Here is a 22,935-nt window from a genome sequence, read left to right on the forward strand (position 1 = left end):
TTGAAAACCTATTAATGAAGTCTCTCCCTTTATTTGCTGTTTTTTAGCCTTTTAAGAAGAAAAAACAAACCTGTGAGTTTTTTTATTTTTGTTACTCAATGTGTGATAACACATAGTGATAACAACATTAAGTCTTGTTTACCGTTCAATCTGGCGTTATACTCCCACACCGGTGTCTCCTCTTGGTCTCTGACCATCACAGTCACTTCCTCTGCGTTCGAGTTTGGTCGAATCTCAAATGTTGGGTGGTAATTTGGTCCATAGTTAAAGTCGAACTGGGCCCTCTGTAAATCAATAACAATGTCTTATGGTTACTTCTCACTGTTCAGTGGTTGTGTCCAGTTAAAGCTGCACTAATGTTATATGAGCAGTGAAAACAGCAACTGATGTATCAGACTCTGCAGTTTCTCTCAGCTCCACTTCATCTTTAAAACATAGTTTAGTTCACTGTATTAGTTTTACAGCCCTCCGTCAGGAGTTTAATCCACTTCCCTCTTTAGTTAGTGTTAGTGCTGAGCATAAGGTTTTGTCCCGACCATCATAAAACAGTCAGGATGTCTATTACTTACATTTTCAGTCTGTTACAGCACTAACTGAGACATGGTGTATTTACTGGACATACTCACTAAAGGTTGTACTCTGTAGTTCTCAGGACTGTGTAGACTGTAAGTGTGGCCTTTAATGAGGTGACAGGAAGAAGGGGCCTCGATGTACTCAGCACCTTCCTGCTGCTGTCTCACCTACAGAGATGTAAGAACATTTTCATTAAAGTAACAGTGCAAAAGTAGTAAAGTAACATTAAGTTATCGATATTCATCAAACAGCTGAACAGAAACTGTCAGATGGGAGTTCATAAATCCTAAATCCACTCAGTTCTTCAGTGTGGTTTTAAGAATTAGGACTGAATCTGTTTAGATGCATCAGATGATCAGATGCATCTGTGTAACTGCAGCCACCTCCTTCAAGTTAGTGTGATTTCTCTTTCTAAACAGATTCAGTCCTAGTTCTTATCACCACACTGTGTTTATGAACTAGAAGACAAATAATACACTTAATACTAAAGCCAGTTCATCATCATGTTGACTTTTCTTGTGATTTAAACTGACTGAATAAAGTGAACTGAATTTAAATTGAATTGACCAAATTTCTATAAATGACCACCAACTGATGATTTTACCTCCTGCAGTGGGATGTTTTCTGGCAGCAGAAACACATTGAGTTTTCGATTTTCCCTTGGTCGATGAAACAGCAGAACTTGGCATCTCATTGGTTGGTTTAGAATCCTATTCATTATATCCCACACCAAGCCAAAGGCAGAGAGGTGAGGGACGTCCACAACCACATGAGTATCTGTTATCTGCAGTGGATCAAGGATTCTCATTCCATCATCACTGATGTGGGCAACAGACAGGCCGTCAGAGAGCGATGCTGTAAATACAAAGAGCCATCAACAACATTTATCCTAAAGTTTTATTTCCACTAATCTGAGCCTGTTCATTTAAACTAATTATTACACTTTACATGTGTGAACTAACAGAAGTGTAGGTTTGCAGTGATCATTTGAAGCCACATCCTGTTCATAATTACCAGGTTTTGTCTCACAGTGTGGGATGTGCAGCTGAAATACAGAGTCCTCAGAACACTGGATGTCAAACAGCGGACCTGCAGGCGTCTTTCCAGCTGACTGGAGGAGGCTTTCATCCCACTGGACGATCCTGTACAATAACTCCCCCTCCCGACACATTGTAAACACCAGCCGCGTCAAAGTGCACTGGTACGTACCTGGATACTCGACTCTGAACCTGCATCACACAGAACCTTGTTCAACACCAAAGATGCATGGGGATCTATTTAACTGCTTTCACCTGTATTTTACTTGTATGAAGTTTCTCCAAATGTATTCACTGATACTTCAGGTTTGAAAGAAGATGGGGTCTAAATTTTACAGAGGCACAAAATATGTTTTAGAAACAGACCAATTAATGTAATAATCAACTATTATAGATAGAAAATCCTCATTATACATAAAGTATTTAACTAAATACAGAAATATGACTATCACGCAGAAATAAACAGAGGAGACAAAACACACCTCAACACACCTCCTAAAGATGGGACAAAACCTGAAAGCACTCTACTGCACAGTACTATATATATAAAAGAAACAGCCACTACCACAACACACTACATTTACAAAGCAAATATGTTCAAACTAGTTTGTAGATTATCGTTACTGGCAGTGTAAAAGTACTGTAAAATGTAACTAGTCACTGGTTCAAACTGGTTGACGTCTGATAAACTGCCTAGAATCTGTGTCACTGCTCCACTGACCTTCACTTCCTTGTTCTTCTCAGACAAACCAGGCTCTGGTTTTGCTGTATTTGGATACAGCATGAGGTGAAAGTAACCTGGAGCTGCAATGAATGAATAAATTAATAAATGAATAAATTATTTCCATTATCTTCAATAACAAAACATCAGAAACACCAGAATTTTACATTCTGATGCTAAGAATTCAACCAAATCACACACAAGTGTCTTATAATGTGAACATGTACTGTTTTGTTTTATTTTGTTTTGTTTTTGTTATTTGTATTTTATTGATCCCGATGATTAAACTGTTGTTGGACAGCTGCACATAGATGATGGTGCTACTACAGAGTGTCTATAAGGACCCTTTAAGACGTGATCAGGAGAGAATCAAACCACCGATCTTGGCACTTGTGGACAATTGCCCTAACAACTAATCCATAGTCATCTTCATAAACAAATGTCTATTTGTGTTCCAAGAAGAGGAATCGAACCTAGTAGAGCAGCAAAAGATGAATTCTGAATCCTTACAACTAGTACTTGGGTAAATGTCCATTTATAAATTTACTACCAGTCCGTAGAGAAAGGCTTACCAGAGTTCTCGTTTAGTGATGTTTGTAGTAGTCCTTCTAACATTTTTTTAAATCGTTCTTTTTGTCGCTAATCTTCATGTTCTTCTTCTTGTTTTTGAAGTGATCCTTTAAGTTGTTGTAGAAGCGTTACAACCTGTAATTGCGTTTTACCAATAATTACAAATCTTCATTATGAATATTTTAATATTAGACAGACTGGAACCTGTCATTAGACTGGTTCAAATCTATCAGACAGATTCCAGTTTGTTTATGTAAACGATGTTATGGAGTTCCACAGGGATCTGTGCTTGGACCGATTTTTTCACTCTACATATGACCCCCTTAGGTAATATTATTACAAAACACTATTTAAATTTCCATTGTTATGCAGATGATACCCAGCTATACTTATCTATGAAACCAGGAGAAACTAATCAAGCAAGTCAAACTTCAAGCTGCTTAAAAGACATAAAGACCTGGATGTCCTCCAATTTCCTTCTCCTAAATCCAGACAAGACAGAGGTTATACTGTTTGGGCCTAAAAATCTCAGAGACACTATGTCTAATCATGTTCTCACCCTTGATGACTTAGTATTGGCCTCAAGTAATACTGTAAGAAATCTCGGAGTTATCTTTGACCAGGATATCTCCTTCACTTCATACATAAAAGAAATCTCTAGAACTGCCTTTTTTCACCTGAGAAACATTAAAGTTAAAATTAGGAGCATCTTGTCCCAAAGTGATGCTGAAAAACTAGTCCATGCATTTGTTCCTTCCAGAAAAAAAGCCTCCAGTTAATCCAAAATGCTGCAGCCAGAGTTCTGACTGGAATTAGTAAGAGAGATCATATTTCTTCTACATTAGCTTCTCTCTATTCCCAAATCCAGAACAGAGTTAAAACTATCTATAACTAACTAACTATGATCAAGCCACCTACAATGTGTCCACTGCCCGACTTACCATCATCACTTCCTTGTTCTCCTCTGACAAATCAACCTCTGGATTTGTTATATTTGGATCCAGGGTGAGGTGTGAGTCATCTGATGGAGCTGCTATGAATTATTAAATTAATATTATATTATTATATTAAGAAGTATGAAAGAAAAAATTATTATAATGAGGTTGTTTTATGTTATGATGACTACAATAAGTGACAGTAGAGTATTAAGTGGGCTACAGTCATTAGTTAAAGTACATCGAGGACTGCTGACCAGTTTTTCTCTTTAGTGATGCTTGTTGTTGTTTTTCTACTGACTCTTCCAGTTGCAGTCGTTTCTTTTCCAGTTCTGTAAGTTGCCGTCTAGTTTGTTTTATTTTTCGTTACTTGTTTTGTCTCTGTTCTCTGAATTGCTGCTGTCGATTTTTCAGCCATTTCACACGTTGTTGTCGTTGCTTTTTTATTGAGTCTCTTCGTTGTTGTTGATGTTTCTTTAGTAGAAGTTCTCGTAAGTCAAACAACGAAGGTGATAAAGTTTGTCTGCAAGTTAAAAAATGATTAACAGAAGACTAGTGAATACTTTATTTATCCAACTCACAAATGAAAAATAATATACTAAGAAAACTATAAAGAAAGTTTTGAAAGTGTTGATATTGTTTCCATTTATGTATAATTACCCTTTTAAAGACTGGGAACTGAGAAATCCTGCAATTCCACAGCCTCCAGATCCTGAGTGAAATCAAGAGAGAAAACAAAGTAGAACTCCAGGATGAGAAATTAGGAATAAATGTACAAATACATGAGACATCACCAAATAAATAATCACAAAAGTTTTAAATGTTTTAAACACATCGATGTGTCAAAAACACAGATTCCTATTTATTTATAATTTCTCCCTTTATGATGGTAAAATTGGAACTAATCCCAACACTTTGACCCTTCAGCTCATCACATGCACCAAGGCTCTTTTCTTTGTGCAGCGTGTTTTGTATTTGATTGGTGACAACCAGGACAGGAGACATTATGTCTTTAGGTTGTCTGTCTGTCCATTTGTATGAAGAGATCCAGGAACAGGAAATTAACAGAAATATTAAATGAGAACAGTTGTTCTACAGATCTTTTTTACTGCACCTCACGAAACCTAATTCAGATCATAGATCAGGAGTTTTTCATTTCAGTGAAACAATATAAACAGACTTTTACACAGAGGCAGTGGCGGTACAATCACAGAAAATATGATGATTTTCCACTTTTCCTGGATTCACACTGGGGAAGAGGAGAGACCCATGTGTGTTTTGTGGGAGCCAACAGCATGAGGCCTAAGAAGTGAACACACCCCAGTCACGTCAATAAAGGGATCAATGAAGTACGTCAGTATTATTATTAATTATTCCTTCAACTGTCAGAACACCGTCAGCAGGGAAATCACATGGTAAAATCCGCATCAGTGAACAGCAAAGTACAAATCGCTTCATTCACAGCGACATACAGATCTGTCGAGGCCAGTGGAGAAACACACACCATCAGTGAGCAGCTCGTTCTCCCTGCTGTAGACTTAGTGTATGAACTGAAAGTTATCCCCCTGTCAAACAACACGTCTCAAAGATGTACATGTGACATTTCAGGTGATCTTGAACTCAAATACTAGAAGACACGTGTTTTAGTGGCTACTGACAGCAACAAGGACTGATTGATCACTGTATATGTTTGCTTTGTAAATTCAAAGTCACAGAGTTTATTCCAACCTAGATCCACAGCTGATGAGCTCCTCATGATCCTTGACAGTTACCTCACAGAACACAAGCTGGACTTTGTATTGTGGCAGGAAAAAGGTCCAAATCTGCCAATTGTTCATCATTCTTTATTTTATTTTCTTTATTTTTTAACTCTGTGTTATTTGATTTATTTAATGTTTTTAATCCTCTCTAAAATGAAGGAGTGAACATTTGAGACCCATCCATCTTCACTCAGTGGTCAGACGCTCCTGATTTCTATTTTTATTTATTCATTTTATCCATTTCAATATATTTCAATAACACTAAGTTCTTCTTCTTTAATGGAAGTCTACCAGCACATCTGTCCGTATATGTGTTAGTATACTGTTTTCATTTGGCCTTATTTTTAATCCAAAGTCATTCAGAGAGAAATATTGTGTCTTTAGTTCAGCTGCTTTTTGTAAATCTACATTTTTAATAAATGAAATATAATAAACTCAGAAATGATTCAGTGAAATAACAAATGTTCAAAAAATCAAATAGTTCTCCGGATGTTTTTCTGTTTCTGTAAATCTTAGTTTCACTTTCACTTCTCATTGTCAACACCACTTTAGAACGTCTGTTTCTCTTTGTTCACACTGAAATCAGCTGTTTGGAAAAGTTCTGGTCTCTGTACCAGCTGGGATCATCAGGGTCATCAGCTGTAGAACACTTCACCTTCAGGTTTTTACAGAAACAGGCCCAAATAAACTTCCTGTTTCACCTCTTTAACCAGTCTCAGTGTTGTCGTGTCCTCATCAACTAACAGAGACGAACCTGAACAAAGTCGGATCATTTCTTCATTTATTGTTAAGAATGTTAAGAACAACTGAAACAGTTCTATTGAACAGAACCAGTCAGAACCAGGTTTAAAGCAGGTTTAGTTTTCTTTTATCAGGACAAGAGTCAGAAACTTTTTGTTCTTGTTCTTTTCCTCACATACTGTGTAAAAGTCTGAGGCCATCGTTAGATTAGATTTTGTTAGGCAGTGTTATTAAAACCAGCTTCTTTCCACAGTGAATCATCTTCCTCCATTTAATCCTCTTCATCCTCTTCTCTCTCACCGACTAACTTCACGTCTCTCTCTACATCCATGAATCTCCTCTCTGGTCTCCTCTACACCTCCTGCCTGGCAGCTCCAACCTCAGCCTCTGTTTACTGATGTGTTCACAGTGTCTCCTCTGAACGTGTCCAAACCACCTCAGTCTGTCCTCGGACTTTATCTCCAGAACATCTGACCTCCATATCTTCAGCTCTGCCTCCGGTCTTTTCTTCACTGTTTCCAAGTCGTACAGCACCGCTGGTCTCTCCACCGTCTTAAACACCTTTACTTTCATTCTCACTGATATTCTATCTCATCAGTCCTGACACCTTCCTCCACCTGCTCCATCCTACCAGCAGCTGGCAGCTTCATCTGGAGACCAACCTGGTCCTTTAGTTTAATGGTCTTTGTGTAAGAACTGCAGCAAAGAAGCCACTTTTTGTGTTTCTAGTTGTCCTAATGTATAAAAACTCAGAAATACATAAATATGACCACGATGGCACACGATGGTAAAAAAAAAAAAATAAAGCAAATGCCTAAGACACTACTTTACATTGACATTAGCTACGACTTAAACTGGATGATTAATATCTACAAATCTGAATCAGATTTATTCTGTGTGGTCCAGTGTGAATAGAAACACAACACAAACATATTATTACATTACATAATATTAATAATCTAACATATTTTGACTTTTGGATGCTTCAGTTTCTGCTACTTGTTATGTCTTTAAAACACAAACAAGTTGCTCTGTTTTTTGGATAAAATAAAACTTTAAGTTTAGAAATTCAAAATGCTCAAGGAGCTCCGTTTTAAGACAATTTTTTTTTTGTAGTAGAAACAGTGAATAATAGTATGATACAGCATTTATCATGATCATAAGTAAAAAGACAAAACACACAAGGAAACAAAGTCTCACATGTTTAAGACGTACAAAAGACAGTGAGGAGTGCTGATTACTTCCAAAAAGATCATATAATATATAATACATATATAATACATTTATAAACCTCTTACATTTAAGTTGGCATTTAAAAATAACTAAAGATATACTAAAAATATCTTGGAAACTTTTCTAAAAATATAATTTGGGTAAATATTATACTGTACACAATGTGCAAACACCAGAACACAGTTTAACAGTCAAGAATGAGCCTTGAACATCTGTAAATTACACTTTACTACATTATACTGTGTATATTACAGTAAAGTAAAGTACAAGGGATACAAGTGTCCCTTTCTGCTGCCTCAGAAGACAAATAAAGAGAGAATTTAAAAAAAAGAAACTTTATTTAAAGTGCCCATATTATGTGATATAAGCATTGAGCATTAGTAGTGTTGACAACACTTCCTTTTGAGTGAAAACTTTAAATGGACCCTTTAAGGACTGGTTTCTACATAGAAAGGAAGGTGTGCACTTCTAACATACTCGGTGTGAGTCTACATGCACTAGAGTCATATATGTGTAGAAAAATGACAAAGAAGTGCAGTTTAAATAAAATGGGAACTTTAAATCACTGTTAAAATACAAAAACAGGTCTTTTCTCTAAGTGTATCCAGCGGCTGGATAGTGTCACAGTAAGATCGTTGCCCTGTAAGTAGCTACAGAACTTAAAGTTTTAGTTTAGAACTTAAAGTTTGATGTTTTCAGTTCCATCTGAAACTCTCATCTCATCTTATTCTGAACCTGTGGGTTGTTGTTCCACCTCAGAAAACACACCGACACTGTGGACATTTGATTAGATGACCAGGAATCTTCCCAGAAAATAACAGGTTATAGTTAATAAAAGTTAAAAACATTCATTTAACTTTAGCTGCAGCGTTTCAGAAACAAATGGATCTAAATCACAGAGATTATCAATCATAATTTTACAGGCTGAATTTCCCTTATTTAGAACCAGATCAATCAGCTCTCGTGCTTTGTCTGTCCTGGACATTGTTTGGATTGACTCTAGTTCTCTGCTGTTTATAACTTTGTTTTCCAGAAGTTTATCCAGCAAATCTTTCAGAACAGAACCGGAAACTCTGTCGATAAACTCTGTCCTAACAGAGAGCAGCTTCTGCTCTTCTTCCCCTTGGAGACTCTCTGGTCTTGGTAGAGTTTGTCCACTTGGACCAGGACCTGGAAAATAGGCACAAAAAACTTTATTAAATATATAATATTACTAACTTTATTAATATACAGTATAATACATCATTTTAACTTTTGGTTTTAGCCTTGTGTAACCACTCTGGAAAACTCGTTAAATATCTGAGAGGAGTCAACAACCATAGTTCAGAGCTGGAGACAGAATTCAAATCTGAAACCAGTCATTTGATTGATAGAAAATAAATATGAAATGTATTTAGCATTCAGACCTTCAACATGTGAACAGACACATTACAAGAAATGTCAAATCTCCTTTTGTATTGACTATGAATGTACTTTTAATATTTTATGACATCTTTGAAATAATTAGTGTCTGGACCAAATCACAACAAGATGAACTTTGATCGTAAGATCCTCTGTTTCCTTTCTGTTATTTAACATATGAATTATTTAGTGCAACAATTCACTGCAGACTCTCTGTAGATAAACTGGACAGTGTTACTCACCTCCTCCTCCAGCTGGTAGGAGTGAGGCTGGTTCACTGGATGGTGGCTGAGTTGATGAGGAACTGGAGGCTAATGCTAAAAGAGAAAAAGGTTTAGTTTGATAAAATAACTTTAACTTAAGTTACACCATCAGTGAACATACAGAACCTTATAAAGATGTAGAGATTTCAAAAAGACAGATATTAGATATAAGTTGGGGAACTTGGTCTGCACTACCTTTATTCCTCATTTACAGATACCATAGAAATAATTGAGCAATATCTTCAAAATTAACTTTGAATTAAGTAATTCACAACAAAACAACAGCTCTGATATTTTTAAATTATAAAAACTGACAATACTGCTTAGTTTGAGATAAAGGTGAGTCATGAAGCCTGCAGAGATATGCATTACTTTAAAGTTAAATCCATACAGCAATCAGAAATGTAATTGACTAGGATTTCTAACAGTGTCGCTCACCTCCTTCAGCCTGGACCGGGAGCAAGTCTGGTTCACTGGCTGCAGGCTGGTATGAGGCCAATTCTGAGTAACAAACAAATGGTATCAAGACGTCAAGTTAGGGTTAGGAATATAAAGAGTACCGTGCAAAAGTCTTAGGCACCATTAATTTTTTTTCCTTGGTTTTCCAGTGCCATTATAACTATATGCCTATTATATCGTAGTCACTTGATTAGAATACAGCTATTGTACATAGGAAATATGTTCACAGTGATTGAAAACACAAGAATATCAGATTAAACCGCTTATGTTGGCTAAATTAACAAATATTAAATTTACAGATTCCTATAAAAGGACAAAAACAGAAGTGGAAGATCTGAGAGTTTCTTCTATACGAGATCAGAAGTCCAGCACGGACCTGGCATACACATGATTGTACATGACATTTTGGTTTCATGTGCGTTCTAGCTGATCGCAAACTGTTACACAGCCTTTCACAAATAGGTGTGTAAAGAAAAGGGCAGGGCTAGTTATTAATTCAAAATGTTTGTGTTACAAACGAACTGACGGGGACCAAATAGGTAAGAACAAAAAGATATTTTATTAACAAAAAGGGCTGGGGACACAGGGAACTAACAAACACTAACAAAGTATCAACATAAAGAGACCCGAAAACACGGTGGATAAACACAAAGTGACAAACGAAAGCGCTGCCGCAAGCAAAATACGAACTAATAAACCAACAAAAACATACAAAGTACCAACTAATTAAGCAATGCACACACATACAAACTACAACTCACCAAAAATAAAAATACAAAGTAACAAACGAAAACACTGCCCAAGGTAAGAGAACATAAACGAACAGATGGACCAACAGTACAAAGTATCAACATAAAACGCTGCATAAACGCAGAAAAGAAAAAACACAGAGACCGAACCGACAAAGTAACAAATGACAACCACTGCAATAGCAGGCAAAACTAACGGTACAAAGTAAAAAAACAAAAACGATGCTCACGGCTGACAAACAATTCAAACATACAAACGAAAGCACAGTCTGACGAACAGGTGAAACAAAAGGAGAACAGAGAGATGACTGACTGACTGACCAAAGGTCATGAATGACAACAAACTACCAATCGACTGAGGACTGAGGGGTGCTTATAAAACAGAGATGCACAGGTGAAATTAATGACTAGTTACTCCAGTGAGCGGAGAGTGGAGGAGGAGGAAGCCCAAATATGGTGTGGCAGGAGAGTGAGCACAAAACAAAACAAAACAAAACCCACGGACAGGGGCGAAGGGAGGAATCGTAACAGTTTGAATGTTATGTTATAATTTGTTGTTGTAGGGATATGATGTCTTCCTATAACTGTTTATGAAAAGATGATGCTTAGTTTTTCTACTATACTACTCAGGTTCCAATAAGCCAAAATAGCAAAGAAAAATAAAAAATGCATATCAAATTAGAGCTCGGGTTAAAGTGAAATTACTTCATAGTGATAACAACATCAAGTCTTGTTTACCGTTGAATCTGGCGTTATACTCCCACACCGGTGTCTCCTCTTGGTCTCTGACCATCACAGTCACTTCCTCTGCGTTCGAGTTTGGTCGAATCTCAAATGTTGGGTGGTAATTTGGTCCATAGTTAAAGTCGAACTGGGCCCTCTGTAAATCAATAACAATGTCTTATGGTTACTTCTCACTGTTCAGTGGTTGTGTCCAGTTAAAGCTGCACTAATGTTATATGAGCAGTGAAAACAGCAACTGATGTATCAGACTCTGCAGTTTCTCTCAGCTCCACTTCAGCTTTATAACATAGTTTAGTTCACTGTATTTGTTTTACAGCCCTCCATCAGGAGTTTAATCCACTTCCCTCTTTAGTTAGTTTTAGTGCTGAGCATAAGGTTTTGTCCCGACCATCATAAAACAGTCAGGATGTCTATTACTTACATTTTCAGTCTGTTACAGCACTAACTGAGACATGGTGTATTTACTGGACATACTCACTAAAGGTTGTACTCTGTACTTCTCAGGACTGTGTAGACTGTAAGTGTGGCCTTTAATGAGGTGACAGGAAGAAGGGGCCTCGATGTACTCAGCACCTTCCTGCTGCTGTCTCACCTACAGAGATGTAAGAACATTTTCATTAAAGTAACAGTGCAAAAGTAGTAAAGTGACATGGATCTAAGACAAACAACAGTTCTTTTAGTTTTTATGTTGAGTTTAAAGTTAAAATGTTGAGAATGAATCAAACTGTCACGATTCTGCCCGTCTGCCCTCCATGTTGTTGGCTCCTCCCCCTTCCTGCTGCTTCACACCTATTGGTCAGCCACCTCACATATGCTTCCTCTCTCCCTATTTAAGCAGGTCTGTCTGCTGGCTTCCCCTGCCAGATAGTCTCACACCTTTTGTGAATCATTAGTATCCAGCGTTATCTTGTTCTTGCCTACCTGTTGCCGAATCTGCCTGACCTGACCCCGCTGCTGCCTGCTCCTCGTGTTTTGTGAGTTGTTCTCTCCGGTTCTGACCCCTTCCTGGTTTCTCCCTCTCTACTCTGTTTCTGCTTGGACCTCCCTGTGTTTTGACCTGGACTGTTCTCGGTTGTGGATTTTGAATTCCCCTCTGTTTGGATTATTGTGTATGACCTGGATTGCATTCTGTTTTGGATTTTGGACTTCCCTTGGAACTGTTCTCTGTGTATGACTTGGATTGTGTTTTGACCTCAGCTACTCTGCCTTAGCCCCTGTTGTACACTGTGTATGATCTGGACTGCCCTTGTGACTCTGGTGTAGAGCTACTTCTGACTTTGTCTTTCGCCAGTTTGTCTTCTCAGCCCCTGCAAGGCCACGTGCTCCACCGCCGTCCGCCATCTTGAAAGACGCACCGGAAGTCGCCCGCCATCTTGGAGGTTGCCCCGGGAGTGCTCTCCGGCTCGCCCTGCCCGTCACCCTGCCCATTGGCATCTCTTATCCCAACATCCAACCAAACCTGTGAGTAATAGTCTCACAATTCAGCAAGACTCTAGCAAGCCTCTGGCTAACTCTATCTCCCCCCACAGACTGCCAACCTAACGCTGTTCCCACCGACAACTGGCTTGTGGGACCCCCGTATCTGCCATTGCATTACATGGCATTGAAATAGAAAAGGCTTTATTAGAACAATTTGTTTCGAGTCTCCTCTCTGGCAATGGAGTCCGACCCTAGATATGTGACACCATCAGCTTTAACATATAGTGTCGGCAAAATGCTTTGTGTAGATTCATTCTCAACTCAACTCTATTCTCAAAATTTCGAAACATTCGAATGTAAACTTGACATGAACCATTTTTTTTTTTTTTAAAGATTCTGTACTACAATACTTAAGCATTCACCTTATTCTCCCTAATAATGTTAGTTACTCAATTATTCACAGCCTGAATAAGGAGGGGGAGTCAATTCTTGTTGCCATAAAACACATAAAGTAGCAAGAACAAGTAATTGTGTTTAGGTCTATCATGACTTATTATTATTATTATTATTGTGATTTGATAAATATGCTATATATAAACTGAACTCAATTAAAATTGAATGAATGAGGCTTAATGTGCATAACAAGACAAATAGATGTTGAAATGTAAAATGTGACACTTTCTGATAAACCAAATTTTTCTGCATTCATTTGTCATAAAATGTGCTCTGATCTTCATCTAACAATACAAAAACACAGTCTGCTTAAAATAATAGTACACAAACATTATATGTTTTCATGTTTTTATTGAACATAACATGTAAACATTCACAGTGCAGGGTGGAAAAAGTATGTGAACCTTTGGACTTAATAATTGGTTGACCCTCCTTTGGCAGCAATAACCTCAACCAAACGTGTCCTATAGTTGCAGATCAGACCTGCCCAACGATCTGGAGTAATGTTGGACCACTCCTCTTCACAAAACTGTTTCAGTGTAGCAACATTCTTGGGATGTCTGGTGTGAATGGCTCTCTTAAGGTCATGCCACAGCATTTCAATTGGGTTGAGGTCAGCACTCTGACTGGGCCACTCTAGAAGGTGTATTTTGTTCTGTTGAAGCTATTCTTCTGTTGAATTACTTGTATGCTTTGGATCATTGTCCTGTTGCATCAATCATCCTCTGTGGAGCTTCAGTTGGCGGACAGATGGTCTTACATTTTCTTGCAAAATGTCTTGATAAACTCTGGAATTCATTTTTCCATCAATGACAACAATCCGTTCAGGCCCTGAGGCAGCAAAGCAGCCCCAAACCATGATGCTCCCTCTGCCGTGTTTTACAGTGGGGATGAGGTTTTGATGTTGGTGTGCTGTGCCTTTTTTTGTCCACACATAGTGTTGTGTGTTTTTTCCAAACAACTCAATTTTGTTTTCATCTGTCCACAGAATATTTTGCCAGTAGTGCTGTGGAACATCCAGGTGCTCTTTTGCAAACTTCAAACGTGCTGCAATATATTTTTTTGGACAGCAATGGCTTCCTGCGTGGTGTTCTCCCATGTACTCCATTCTTGTTTAATGTTTTCCTTATTGTAGACGTGTCAACAAAAATGTTAGCATGTGCCAGAGATTTCTGTAAGTCTTTAGCTGACACTCTAGGATTCTTCTTTACCTCGTTCAGCATTCTGCACTGTGCTCTTGCAGTCATCTTTACAGGACGACCACGCCTAGGGAGAGTAGCAACAGTGCTGAACTTTCTCCATTTGTAGACAGTCCGTCTAACTGTGGACACATGAACATCAAGGCTTTTGGAGATACTTTTGTAACCCTTTTCAGCTTCATGCAAGTCAATAATTCTTGATCGTAGGTCTTCTGAGAGCTCTTCTCTGCGAGGCATGGTTCACATTAGGCAGTGCTTCTTGAAACCAGGAAACCCAAAACAGGGGTGTGTTTTTAAAGGGCAGGACAGCTTTCAGCATCACATGCAATATCATCACAATGATTAGACTTGAGGTTGGCTCACTCCTGGCTCCGATTAGCTCTTGGCTAGGGGTTCACATACTTTTTCCACCCTGCACTGTGAATGTTTACATGTTATGTTCAATAAAAACATGAAAACGTATAATGTTTGTGTACTATTATTTTAAGCAGACTGTGTTTTTCTATTGTTGTGACTTAGATGAAGACTAGAGCACATTTTATGACAAATTCATGCAGAAAACCATGAAATTCCAAAAGGTTCACAAAGTGTTTCTTGACACTGTATTCCTGTTCCCTTTCTTTGAGTGTGGGCTACAATATGGATTTTAAATGGATGAGTTCACAAAAAATTACATCTCTGTAGAGATCAAGACTGTTTTGTCAGAATTTGATCACTAAACACAAAGTTGTAGAGGCGGTGACTCTAATAACAAGAAAAAAACAACCAAATTACTGCATACTTACTAAAGTTGTGAAAAAGGATATTGAACTTGTGTGTTTACCTCCTGCAGTGGGATGTTTTCTGGCAGCAAAAACACGTTGACTTTTCGATTTTTCCTTAGACGATGAAACAGCAAAATTTGGCCCCTTATTGGTTGGTTTAGAATTCTTTTTACTATATCAATCAACAAGCCAAAGGCAGAGAGGTGAGGGACGTCCACAACCACATGAGTATCTGTTATCTGCAGTGGATCAAGGATGTTCATTCCATCATAACTGATGTGAGCAACAGACAGGCCGTCAGAGAGTGATGCTGTAAATACACAGAGACATCAACAATATTTATCCTAAAGTTTTATTTCCACTAATCTGAGCCTGTTCATTTAAACTAATTATTACACTTTACATGTGTGAACTAACAGAAGTGTAGGTTTGCAGTGATGATTTGAAGCCACATCCTGTTCATAATTACCAGGTTTTGTCTCACAGTGTGGGATGTGCAGCTGAAATACAGAGTCCTCAGAACACTGGATGTCAAACAGCGGACCTGCAGGCGTCTTTCCAGCTGACTGGAGGAGGCTTTCATCCCACTGGACGATCCTGTACAATAACTCCCCCTCCCGACACATTGTAAACACCAGCCGCGTCGAAGTGCACTCGTACGTACCTGGATACTCGACTCTGAACCTGCATCACACAGAACAGAAGCAGGAATATCATACGTTTTTGTCCCTTTTGACGTCTACATGTTCACAACAAACTCTGACTCTGATATGTGACTGTGAGCTGCAGCCTCATATAAAAAAGAAATAACGTGACAAGTTCAAGGTGTTGGATGAGGGTTTCCTGCTTTCACCTGTAAAATCATTCCTGTTTTGAGGGTCTTCTCATTGTTGCCCCTCTAGTTCACCTGTTGTTAATTTCATTAACACCAAAGCAGCTGAAGCTGATTAACATCCCCCTCTGTTACTCAACTGACCAGATTAATATCCCAGAAGTTTATTTGACTTGATGCTAAACTCTTATTAGAAAGTGTTCCTTTATATTATACTGGTTTGGTTCCTGAGTTCAGTTTCCACCATAGTTTTTGGGAGCTTCCAAACACACAGAACTTGACTTTTACCTGTAATAAGTAAATAATTAGGAGAAAATGATGGAATGATTACCTGTATGAAGTTTCTCCAAATGTATTAATCAATATCTCAGGTATAAAATGTGATGGATCCTAGAATTTAGAAAGGTAAAATATTAGTTTTCAAAAGATAACAACCTTTAATTGTGTTATAAATCTTTAACTAAATAAAATTAAATATTGTAATTAAAGCAGAAAATTAGCTTCTTCTAGGATAGAAATAATCATCCCAGTGAATCTATACAGTGAAGTTTCTTACAAGTAAATGCAGGTCGCAGAGACTCACAGAGGAGCCATAACACACCCAACTCCAAATAGTAGGACAAAAACATGGAGGCTCCATATAAATATGAAAGAAACAGCCGTGTGAACAAACTGAGAAACCTCTGTCAACATTCACCATCTGCAAATGCCTTATGATTTGTTAATTTGAAAGAAAATGGTTACATTTTAAGTTTGATAAATTTTTGGAATTTATTTTAAATAATATAATATATTTGACGCTTTTATTTAAAGCGAGTTACAAGTGAACAGCTGCTAGACGCTACTACAGAGTTTCAATCTCTTGTCCAAGGACACCTCGACAGGTAGCTAGGATGAACCTTATGCACAATTTACTCTTATACACTTCCTAATTCCTGTTTAGGCACACACCTCTTCTGGATTGCTGATTTCTTGTGCTCTGCAGGTTAAGACTATGGATTGCCAGAGTATTTGTTGCTACACTACTTTTTAGTCATTCATCTTGTTTTGCCTCAAGCCTTGTATCTTGTATCTAGCCCTGTGTTTTCCCTTGAGTCTAAACTCGTTTCAATCCTGGACCTTGCCTTTGTCTCGCCTGTGTGTTGTGTCTGCCCTGTATATTCAGAAATTTGCTCCCTGGATTACGGACCTTGTATCTTTGCCTCTGTAAATGTTCTGCCTGCCCGTTTTGATTTTCTGTTGATACTTTTCCACCCCACGTCCTTAGTTTTCATTCTAGTCATTTGGTTTTTCCCATTTTGGACTGAACCCTTCTGTGTTTTGTTGTTACTTAGTTTATGCCAAGTCTCATTTGACATAAAATCATGAAATGATCACCTATTGTCCCAGTTTTTAACTTTATTTCTTAGAAAATATTTAAAATATTAATTATTGCAGCGTTAGAATCCCAAACTGTAAAAAAATCTGAAATAATGTAGCGTTTTTCATAAGAAAGAAATGCAAATATTAATTCAAAAGAAATTCGAAAAATGTATCACACTTTATAATTTGGTTTTGTTATTATTGTTGTTAGGTTATAGGAAGTACTACAACTTTCAGTTTCACATTATAATTTTAAACTTGTTTTGTCTCGCAGATTTACAAAACATATTATCCCCATTTAACTCCATACACACAGAACTGTATAGAACTCTGCAATTTCTGAATTCAGGCATATTAGGTCATATGAAATCAATGAGAAGCTTAACTTTAAAGTCTATTCATCAGGTAATTATTTATTAATCAATATTAGTCAATTATTCACTGAATTACTCATCTGTCTGCCAGAATTAATTTAAATATTTCAAATACTTTCACAGTAAACATTTATGCATGTGATTCATTTAGATTCATTAATCACAGATCATGTCATTAATTCGAACAGTCCTAGTCAGTCCAGTTTCAAACCATGCTTTCTTTTTCTCAGTTAACTGGTTGAAGTCTGGTACTGTGTCTAGAATATGTGTCCATCACCTACATGTACAGTGTGTGGCTTCTCCATCACTTCTGTGTTCTCCACTGATGAACCAGACTCTGTGTTTGTTGTACTAAGATCCAGTGAAAGATGAGAGTCATCAGATGAAGCTGCTGTGAATAAATAATTAAATGAATAAATTAATGACCCTCTCATAAACCATCAACAATAAACAACCAATGGTATAAAGCCCACACAACGAAAAATACGAGTTAATTAGGCTGTTTTTCTATAACGATGGCTCCAATTAGTGATTAGTAGATGTAGCTGAAAAACTAAATACACACAAAAAATACAAAATACTTTAATCATTTTTAATACTTAATTAAATGTAATACTTGATTAATGTACGTAGGTAAAATGTCTAACAGTTGGTATACTTACCAATTAAGCTCTCTTGTGAAGTTTGTTCTGTTCTGTTTTCTTTAAATTGTTGTTGTTCTTCCAACAGTGTTGTTAGTGGTGCTCTTCGTCTGTAAGTTAAAAAATGATTAAACAAGGACGTCTTGTTTATTACCACACTGTAACAATCTATTCTGTATCCACCTGTGAAGACTCCAGGATTCATCCAACTCATAAATGACTATAAAGAAAGTTTCAAGCCTTTCATGCATGAAATATAAGAACCTCAGTCAAGATTTTTTTCCTGAGTCATTCATTCCTTTCCAGAGATTAAAAAAAACAATGCAACTGATTTATATATACATGCATATACATAATAATACATACATACGTAATAAATAAATACACCACTCGCTCCTTCCTTGAAGCAGTCTTATTCCTTTAAGCTCGGGTCCTGAGAGCTTGAGGGTCCTGTTCAGTATCTTAGCTGTTCTTAGGACAGCACTGTTTGGAAGTTACAGCCCCCAGTGTTCCTATCATTACAAGTACCACTTGTGCCTTCATCTTTCACATCTTTTCCATCTCTTCTTTCAGCCCTTGGTACTTCTTGATCTTCTCGTGCTCCTTCTTCCAGATGTTGCTATCACTTGGGATTGCTACATCTATCACTACAGCCTTGTTCTCCTTTTTGTCCACCACTACTATGTCAGGTTGGTTGGCCATTACCAGTTTCTCAGTCTGTATCTGGAAGTCCCACAGGATCGGTCACTCTCAACTACCTTTGGAGGTGTGTCCCATTTTGACTTTGGGACTTCCAGCCTGTACTCGGCACAGATGTTCCTGTACACTATGCCGGCCACTTAGTTATGGCGTTCCATGTATGCCCTGCCTGCTAGCATCTTGCATCCCGCTGTTATGTGCTGGATTGTTTCAGGGGCATCTTTGCACAGCCTGCACCTGGGGACCTGCCTGGTATGGTAGATCCCAGCCTCTATCGATCTTGTACTCAGAGCCTGCTCCTGTGCTGCTGGGATTAGTGCCTCTGTTCTGTCTTTCATTCCAGCTTTGTCCAGCCACTGGTAGGATTTGTTGACATCAGCCACTTCTTCTGCCATGAGATAACTTCTGTTGTGAATTGGCGCTATATACATAAAACTGAATTGAACTGACCACTATCTGCCGGTGGTACATACAGTGCAGGGTCTTGTCCTTCTATGAGGGTTCCTCCTCTTCCTTCCCTTGCTCCTCTGGAGCCTGCTGGCTGAGGTGTTCGCTAAGCATGCCATCAGTTGGGGCCATCTTCCTGATGTATTCATTGAGCTTAGTTGTTTCATCCCGGATAGTGGCTTTGACACTCACTAATCCTCGGCCTCCTTCCTTCCGCTTAGCGTACAGTCTCAGGGTAGTGGAGTTGGGGTGAAACCCTCCATGCATTGTAAGGAGCTTCCTTGTCTTGATGTCAGTGGCTTCCATCTCCTCCTTTGGCCAGCTTATTATGCCAGCGGGATACCTGATAACCGGGAGCGCATAGGTGTTGATTGCCCGGACTTTGTTCTTTCCATTAGCTGACTTCTCAGGACTTGCCTTACCTTTGGAGGTACTTAGTGGTTGCTGTTTTCCTTGCGGTCTCTTCGTGGTTACCATTTGCCTGCGGGATTCCAAGGTATTTGTAGCTATCCTCGACATCTGCTATCTTGCCTTCTAGTACTTCTATCCCCTCAGTACCTTTTCCTCTCCTTGCTACCATTCAACCACACTTATCCAGTCCGAATGACATTCTGATGTCTTGGCTGTACATCCTGGTGGTATGTATCAGCGAGTCGATGTCTCGTTCGCTCTTGGCATACAGCTTGATTTCATCCATGTAGAGGAGGTGGCTGTCCATTGTGGCATTTCGTAGTCGCTATCCGTAGCCAGTCTTGGTGATGATCTGGCTGAGGGGCTACAGGCCTATGCAGAACAGCAGTGGGGACAGAGCATCTCCTTGGTATATGCCACACTTGATGTTGACTTGGGCAATCGGCTTGAAGTTGGCCTCTAGGGTTGTTTTCCACCTTCCCATTGAGTTCTGGATGAAGGTTCTTAGAGTCCTGTTGATCTTGTACAGTTCCAACCATTCCATGATCCATGTGTGAGGCATTGAGTCATAGGCTTTCTTGTAGTCAATCCAGGCAGTGTACAGGTTGGTATGTCTGGTCTTACAGTCTCTGGTAACTGCTTTGTCTACCAGTAGCTGGTGCTTTGCTCCCCTGGTGTTACTACCAATTCCTGGGTACTGCTCATGTATTGATCCATGTGCCTGCTCATCTTAGCTGCTATGATGCCTGACAGGAGCTTCCATGTAGTGCAGAGGCAGGTTATTGGGCGGAAGTTAGATGGGACTGCTCCCTTCTGGGGGTCCTTCTGTCCGGCCTTCCATTAGCCATTCAGGGTGGGTTCCATCCGCTAGTAGGTTGATCATTTGTGCCGCCAGGCGCTCATGGAGCGAGGTTAGCTTCTTGAGCCAGTAGGCATGGATCATGTAAGGACCTGGTGCTGTCCAGTTCTTCACACCCAAGACCATCTCTTGGATGTCTTGTGTCTGCCATACCTCAAGGATCACGTTTGCTGTGCTGTAGATCAGCTGATTGGTTTCAGCGATGGTCAGAGTTGGTATTGTCTGTAGTGCTGCATTCACATCTTCTTGCAGACTTTCAGAAGGTACTTCACTAATTCTTGGTAACCGGACTCAGGGGTTCCAGGTGTCCATCTTAGCCATGATCTCCAATCTTAGGTCAGCTGCTCTTGCATTAAGGTCTGATTGTGGGGAGGATGATTGTAACATCTCCCCGCTGAACTGTCGTCCTCGCTCCCCCTTGCATTTGTGTTGTACCTCATCAATCTCTGACATGAGGTGTTTCTTACGGATGTTAGAGCACTGTGCTAGTAGTTGTTTAGGTGTTAGCCTTGATGATGGGTTTCGAAGTATCCATAGTTCCCACATCCTCTTCATGTAGCCCCGCTCACTAGGGTTACTTGTCTAAGGGCCAAACTGAATATTTTCCTATTGACCCGCGCCATACCGTACCGAAGTCAGTGGCATTAACCCTAGTGTGTGTGTTTACTCCCCATCTGTTCTTTCCCTCATTGATCCTTTACATGCTCTGACTCTTCGTGTGTCATGGTTCCAGCCTCGTTGCTGCCTGGCTTTTCCCCATGCCCTTATTTTGACAACTTCCTGTTTCCTCCTCTCAGTCTGATTACCTGCACTCACCTCATTGATTGTTTTCCCCACACTATACAGTGGACAAGAAACAGTATGTGAACCCTTTGGGATTACGTGGAGTTTTACATGAATTTGTCATAAAATGTGCCCCGATCTTCATCTAACTCACACCAATACAAAAACACAGTCTGCTTGAAATAATACTACACAAACATGATATGTTTTCATGTTTTTATTGAACATAACATGTAAACATTCACAGTGCAGGGTGGAAAAAGTATGTGAACCTTTGGACTTAATAACTGGTTGACCCTCCTTTGGCAGCAATAACCTAACGTGTCCTATAGTTGCAGATCAGACCTGCACAACGATCTGAAGTAATTTTGGACCACTCCTCTTCACAAAACTGTTTCAGTGTAGCAATATTCTTCAGATGTCTGGTGTGAATGGCTCTCTTAAGGTCATGCCACGGCATTTCAATCGGGTTGAGGTCAGGACTCTGACTGGGCCACTCCAGAAGGTGTATTTTGTTCTGCTGAAGCCATTATTTTGTTGAATGACTTGTTCAATGACTGTTTTCCAAACAACTCAATTTTGGTTTCATCTGTCCACAGAATATTTTGCCTGTAGTGCTGTGGAACATCCAGGTGCTCTTTTGCAAACTTCAAACGTGCTGCAATATATTTTTTTGGACAGCAATGGCTTCCTGCGTGGTGTTCTCCCATGTACTCCATTCTTGTTTAATGTTTTCCTTATTGTAGACGTGTCAACAAAAATGTTAGCATGTGCCAGAGATTTCTGTAAGTCTTTAGCTGACACTCTAGGATTCTTTACCTCGTTCAGCATTCTGCGCTGTGCTCTTGCAGTCATCTTTACAGGACGACCACGCCTAGGGAGAGTAGCAACAGTGCTGCAACAGTAAACCCAAGACTGTTGTGTGTTTTTAAAGGGCAGGACACTTTCAGCAACACACCCAATATCATCACAGTGATTGGGTTCACATACTTTTTCACTTTTTTTGCACTGTTAATGTTTACATGTTATGTTCAATAAAAACATGAAAATATAATGTTTGTGTACTATTATTTTCAGCAGACTGTGTTTTTGTATTGTTGTGAGTTAGATGAAGATCGGAGCACATTTTATGACCAGTTCATGCAAAACTCCACGTAATCCCAAAGGGTTCACCTACTTTTTCCTGCCACTGTATATATAGACCTGCTCACCTTTTTCCCTGCCAGATAGTCTAACCTCAACCCCCGGACACTATCCAGCGTCTCATTTGGACTGACTTATTTTGGACTGACTCTGCCTGATCTGGACCCCGTCTCTTGCCTGACCCCCTGGTGCTGTGAGTTCTGCTTATTGTCTTTCTGTTGTGGATTTTGCCAGCCTCTCTGAACTGCCTAACTGTGTATGACCTGGATTACCCTTGATTTTAGAGTTTAGCCTTTTGGATTTGTTGTTTGGACTGCCTTGTACATAACCTCAGACTGTTTTCCCACACTTTGTTTTGGACAT

General features: G+C 39.0%; 2 protein-coding genes across 3 annotated transcripts in view; both read right to left on the reverse strand.

Moving 5' to 3' along the window:
* The window catches only part of LOC113162394, a 66,306-nt gene that overhangs the window by 1,226 nt on the left and 42,145 nt on the right, over positions 1-22,935 (reverse strand). Inside the window, exons 2-8 of one of the 2 annotated variants that reach the window (XM_026360486.1) lie at positions 4,497-4,548; positions 2,332-2,414; positions 1,877-1,935; positions 1,588-1,802; positions 1,178-1,428; positions 627-740; positions 143-284 (exon numbers count right to left, since the gene is read on the reverse strand). In XM_026360486.1, the coding sequence (XP_026216271.1) occupies positions 143-284; positions 627-740; positions 1,178-1,428; positions 1,588-1,802; positions 1,877-1,935; positions 2,332-2,394 (844 nt within the window). In that variant the 5' untranslated portion in view covers positions 2,395-2,414; positions 4,497-4,548. Of the gene's footprint in view, positions 1-142; positions 285-626; positions 741-1,177; positions 1,429-1,587; positions 1,803-1,876; positions 1,936-2,331; positions 2,786-4,496; positions 4,549-22,935 lie in introns of those variants that run through there. The other variant, XM_026360485.1, reaches the window with a different exon arrangement.
* LOC113162393 (NACHT, LRR and PYD domains-containing protein 1) lies at positions 7,709-18,313 on the reverse strand. The gene is made up of 9 exons (XM_026360484.1): positions 18,252-18,313; positions 17,871-17,980; positions 16,185-16,243; positions 15,491-15,705; positions 15,081-15,331; positions 11,665-11,778; positions 11,181-11,322; positions 9,214-9,288; positions 7,709-8,740 (listed from the first exon to the last, which is right to left on the reverse strand). The coding sequence occupies exons 2-9, from the start codon at positions 17,892-17,894 to the stop codon at positions 8,409-8,411; spliced, it is 1,212 nt and encodes a 403-aa protein (XP_026216269.1). The 5' UTR covers positions 17,895-17,980; positions 18,252-18,313; the 3' UTR covers positions 7,709-8,408.

The sequence above is a fragment of the Anabas testudineus genome, chromosome 1 (genome assembly GCF_900324465.2).
Source record: "Anabas testudineus chromosome 1, fAnaTes1.2, whole genome shotgun sequence".
Lineage (NCBI taxonomy): Eukaryota > Metazoa > Chordata > Actinopteri > Anabantiformes > Anabantidae > Anabas > Anabas testudineus.

Coding starts and splice junctions, on each gene's coding strand:
- LOC113162393 (XM_026360484.1), bottom strand. CDS start 17,894: ATGGAGAAGCCACACACTGTACAT. Junction 15,706..16,184: donor TTTGGAGAAACTTCATACAG/GTAATCATTCCA, acceptor TGTGTGATGCAG/GTTCAGAGTCGAGTATCCAG. Junction 9,289..11,180: donor GTATAACGCCAGATTCAACG/GTAAACAAGACT, acceptor TTTCTCTTTTAG/CATTAGCCTCCAGTTCCTCA.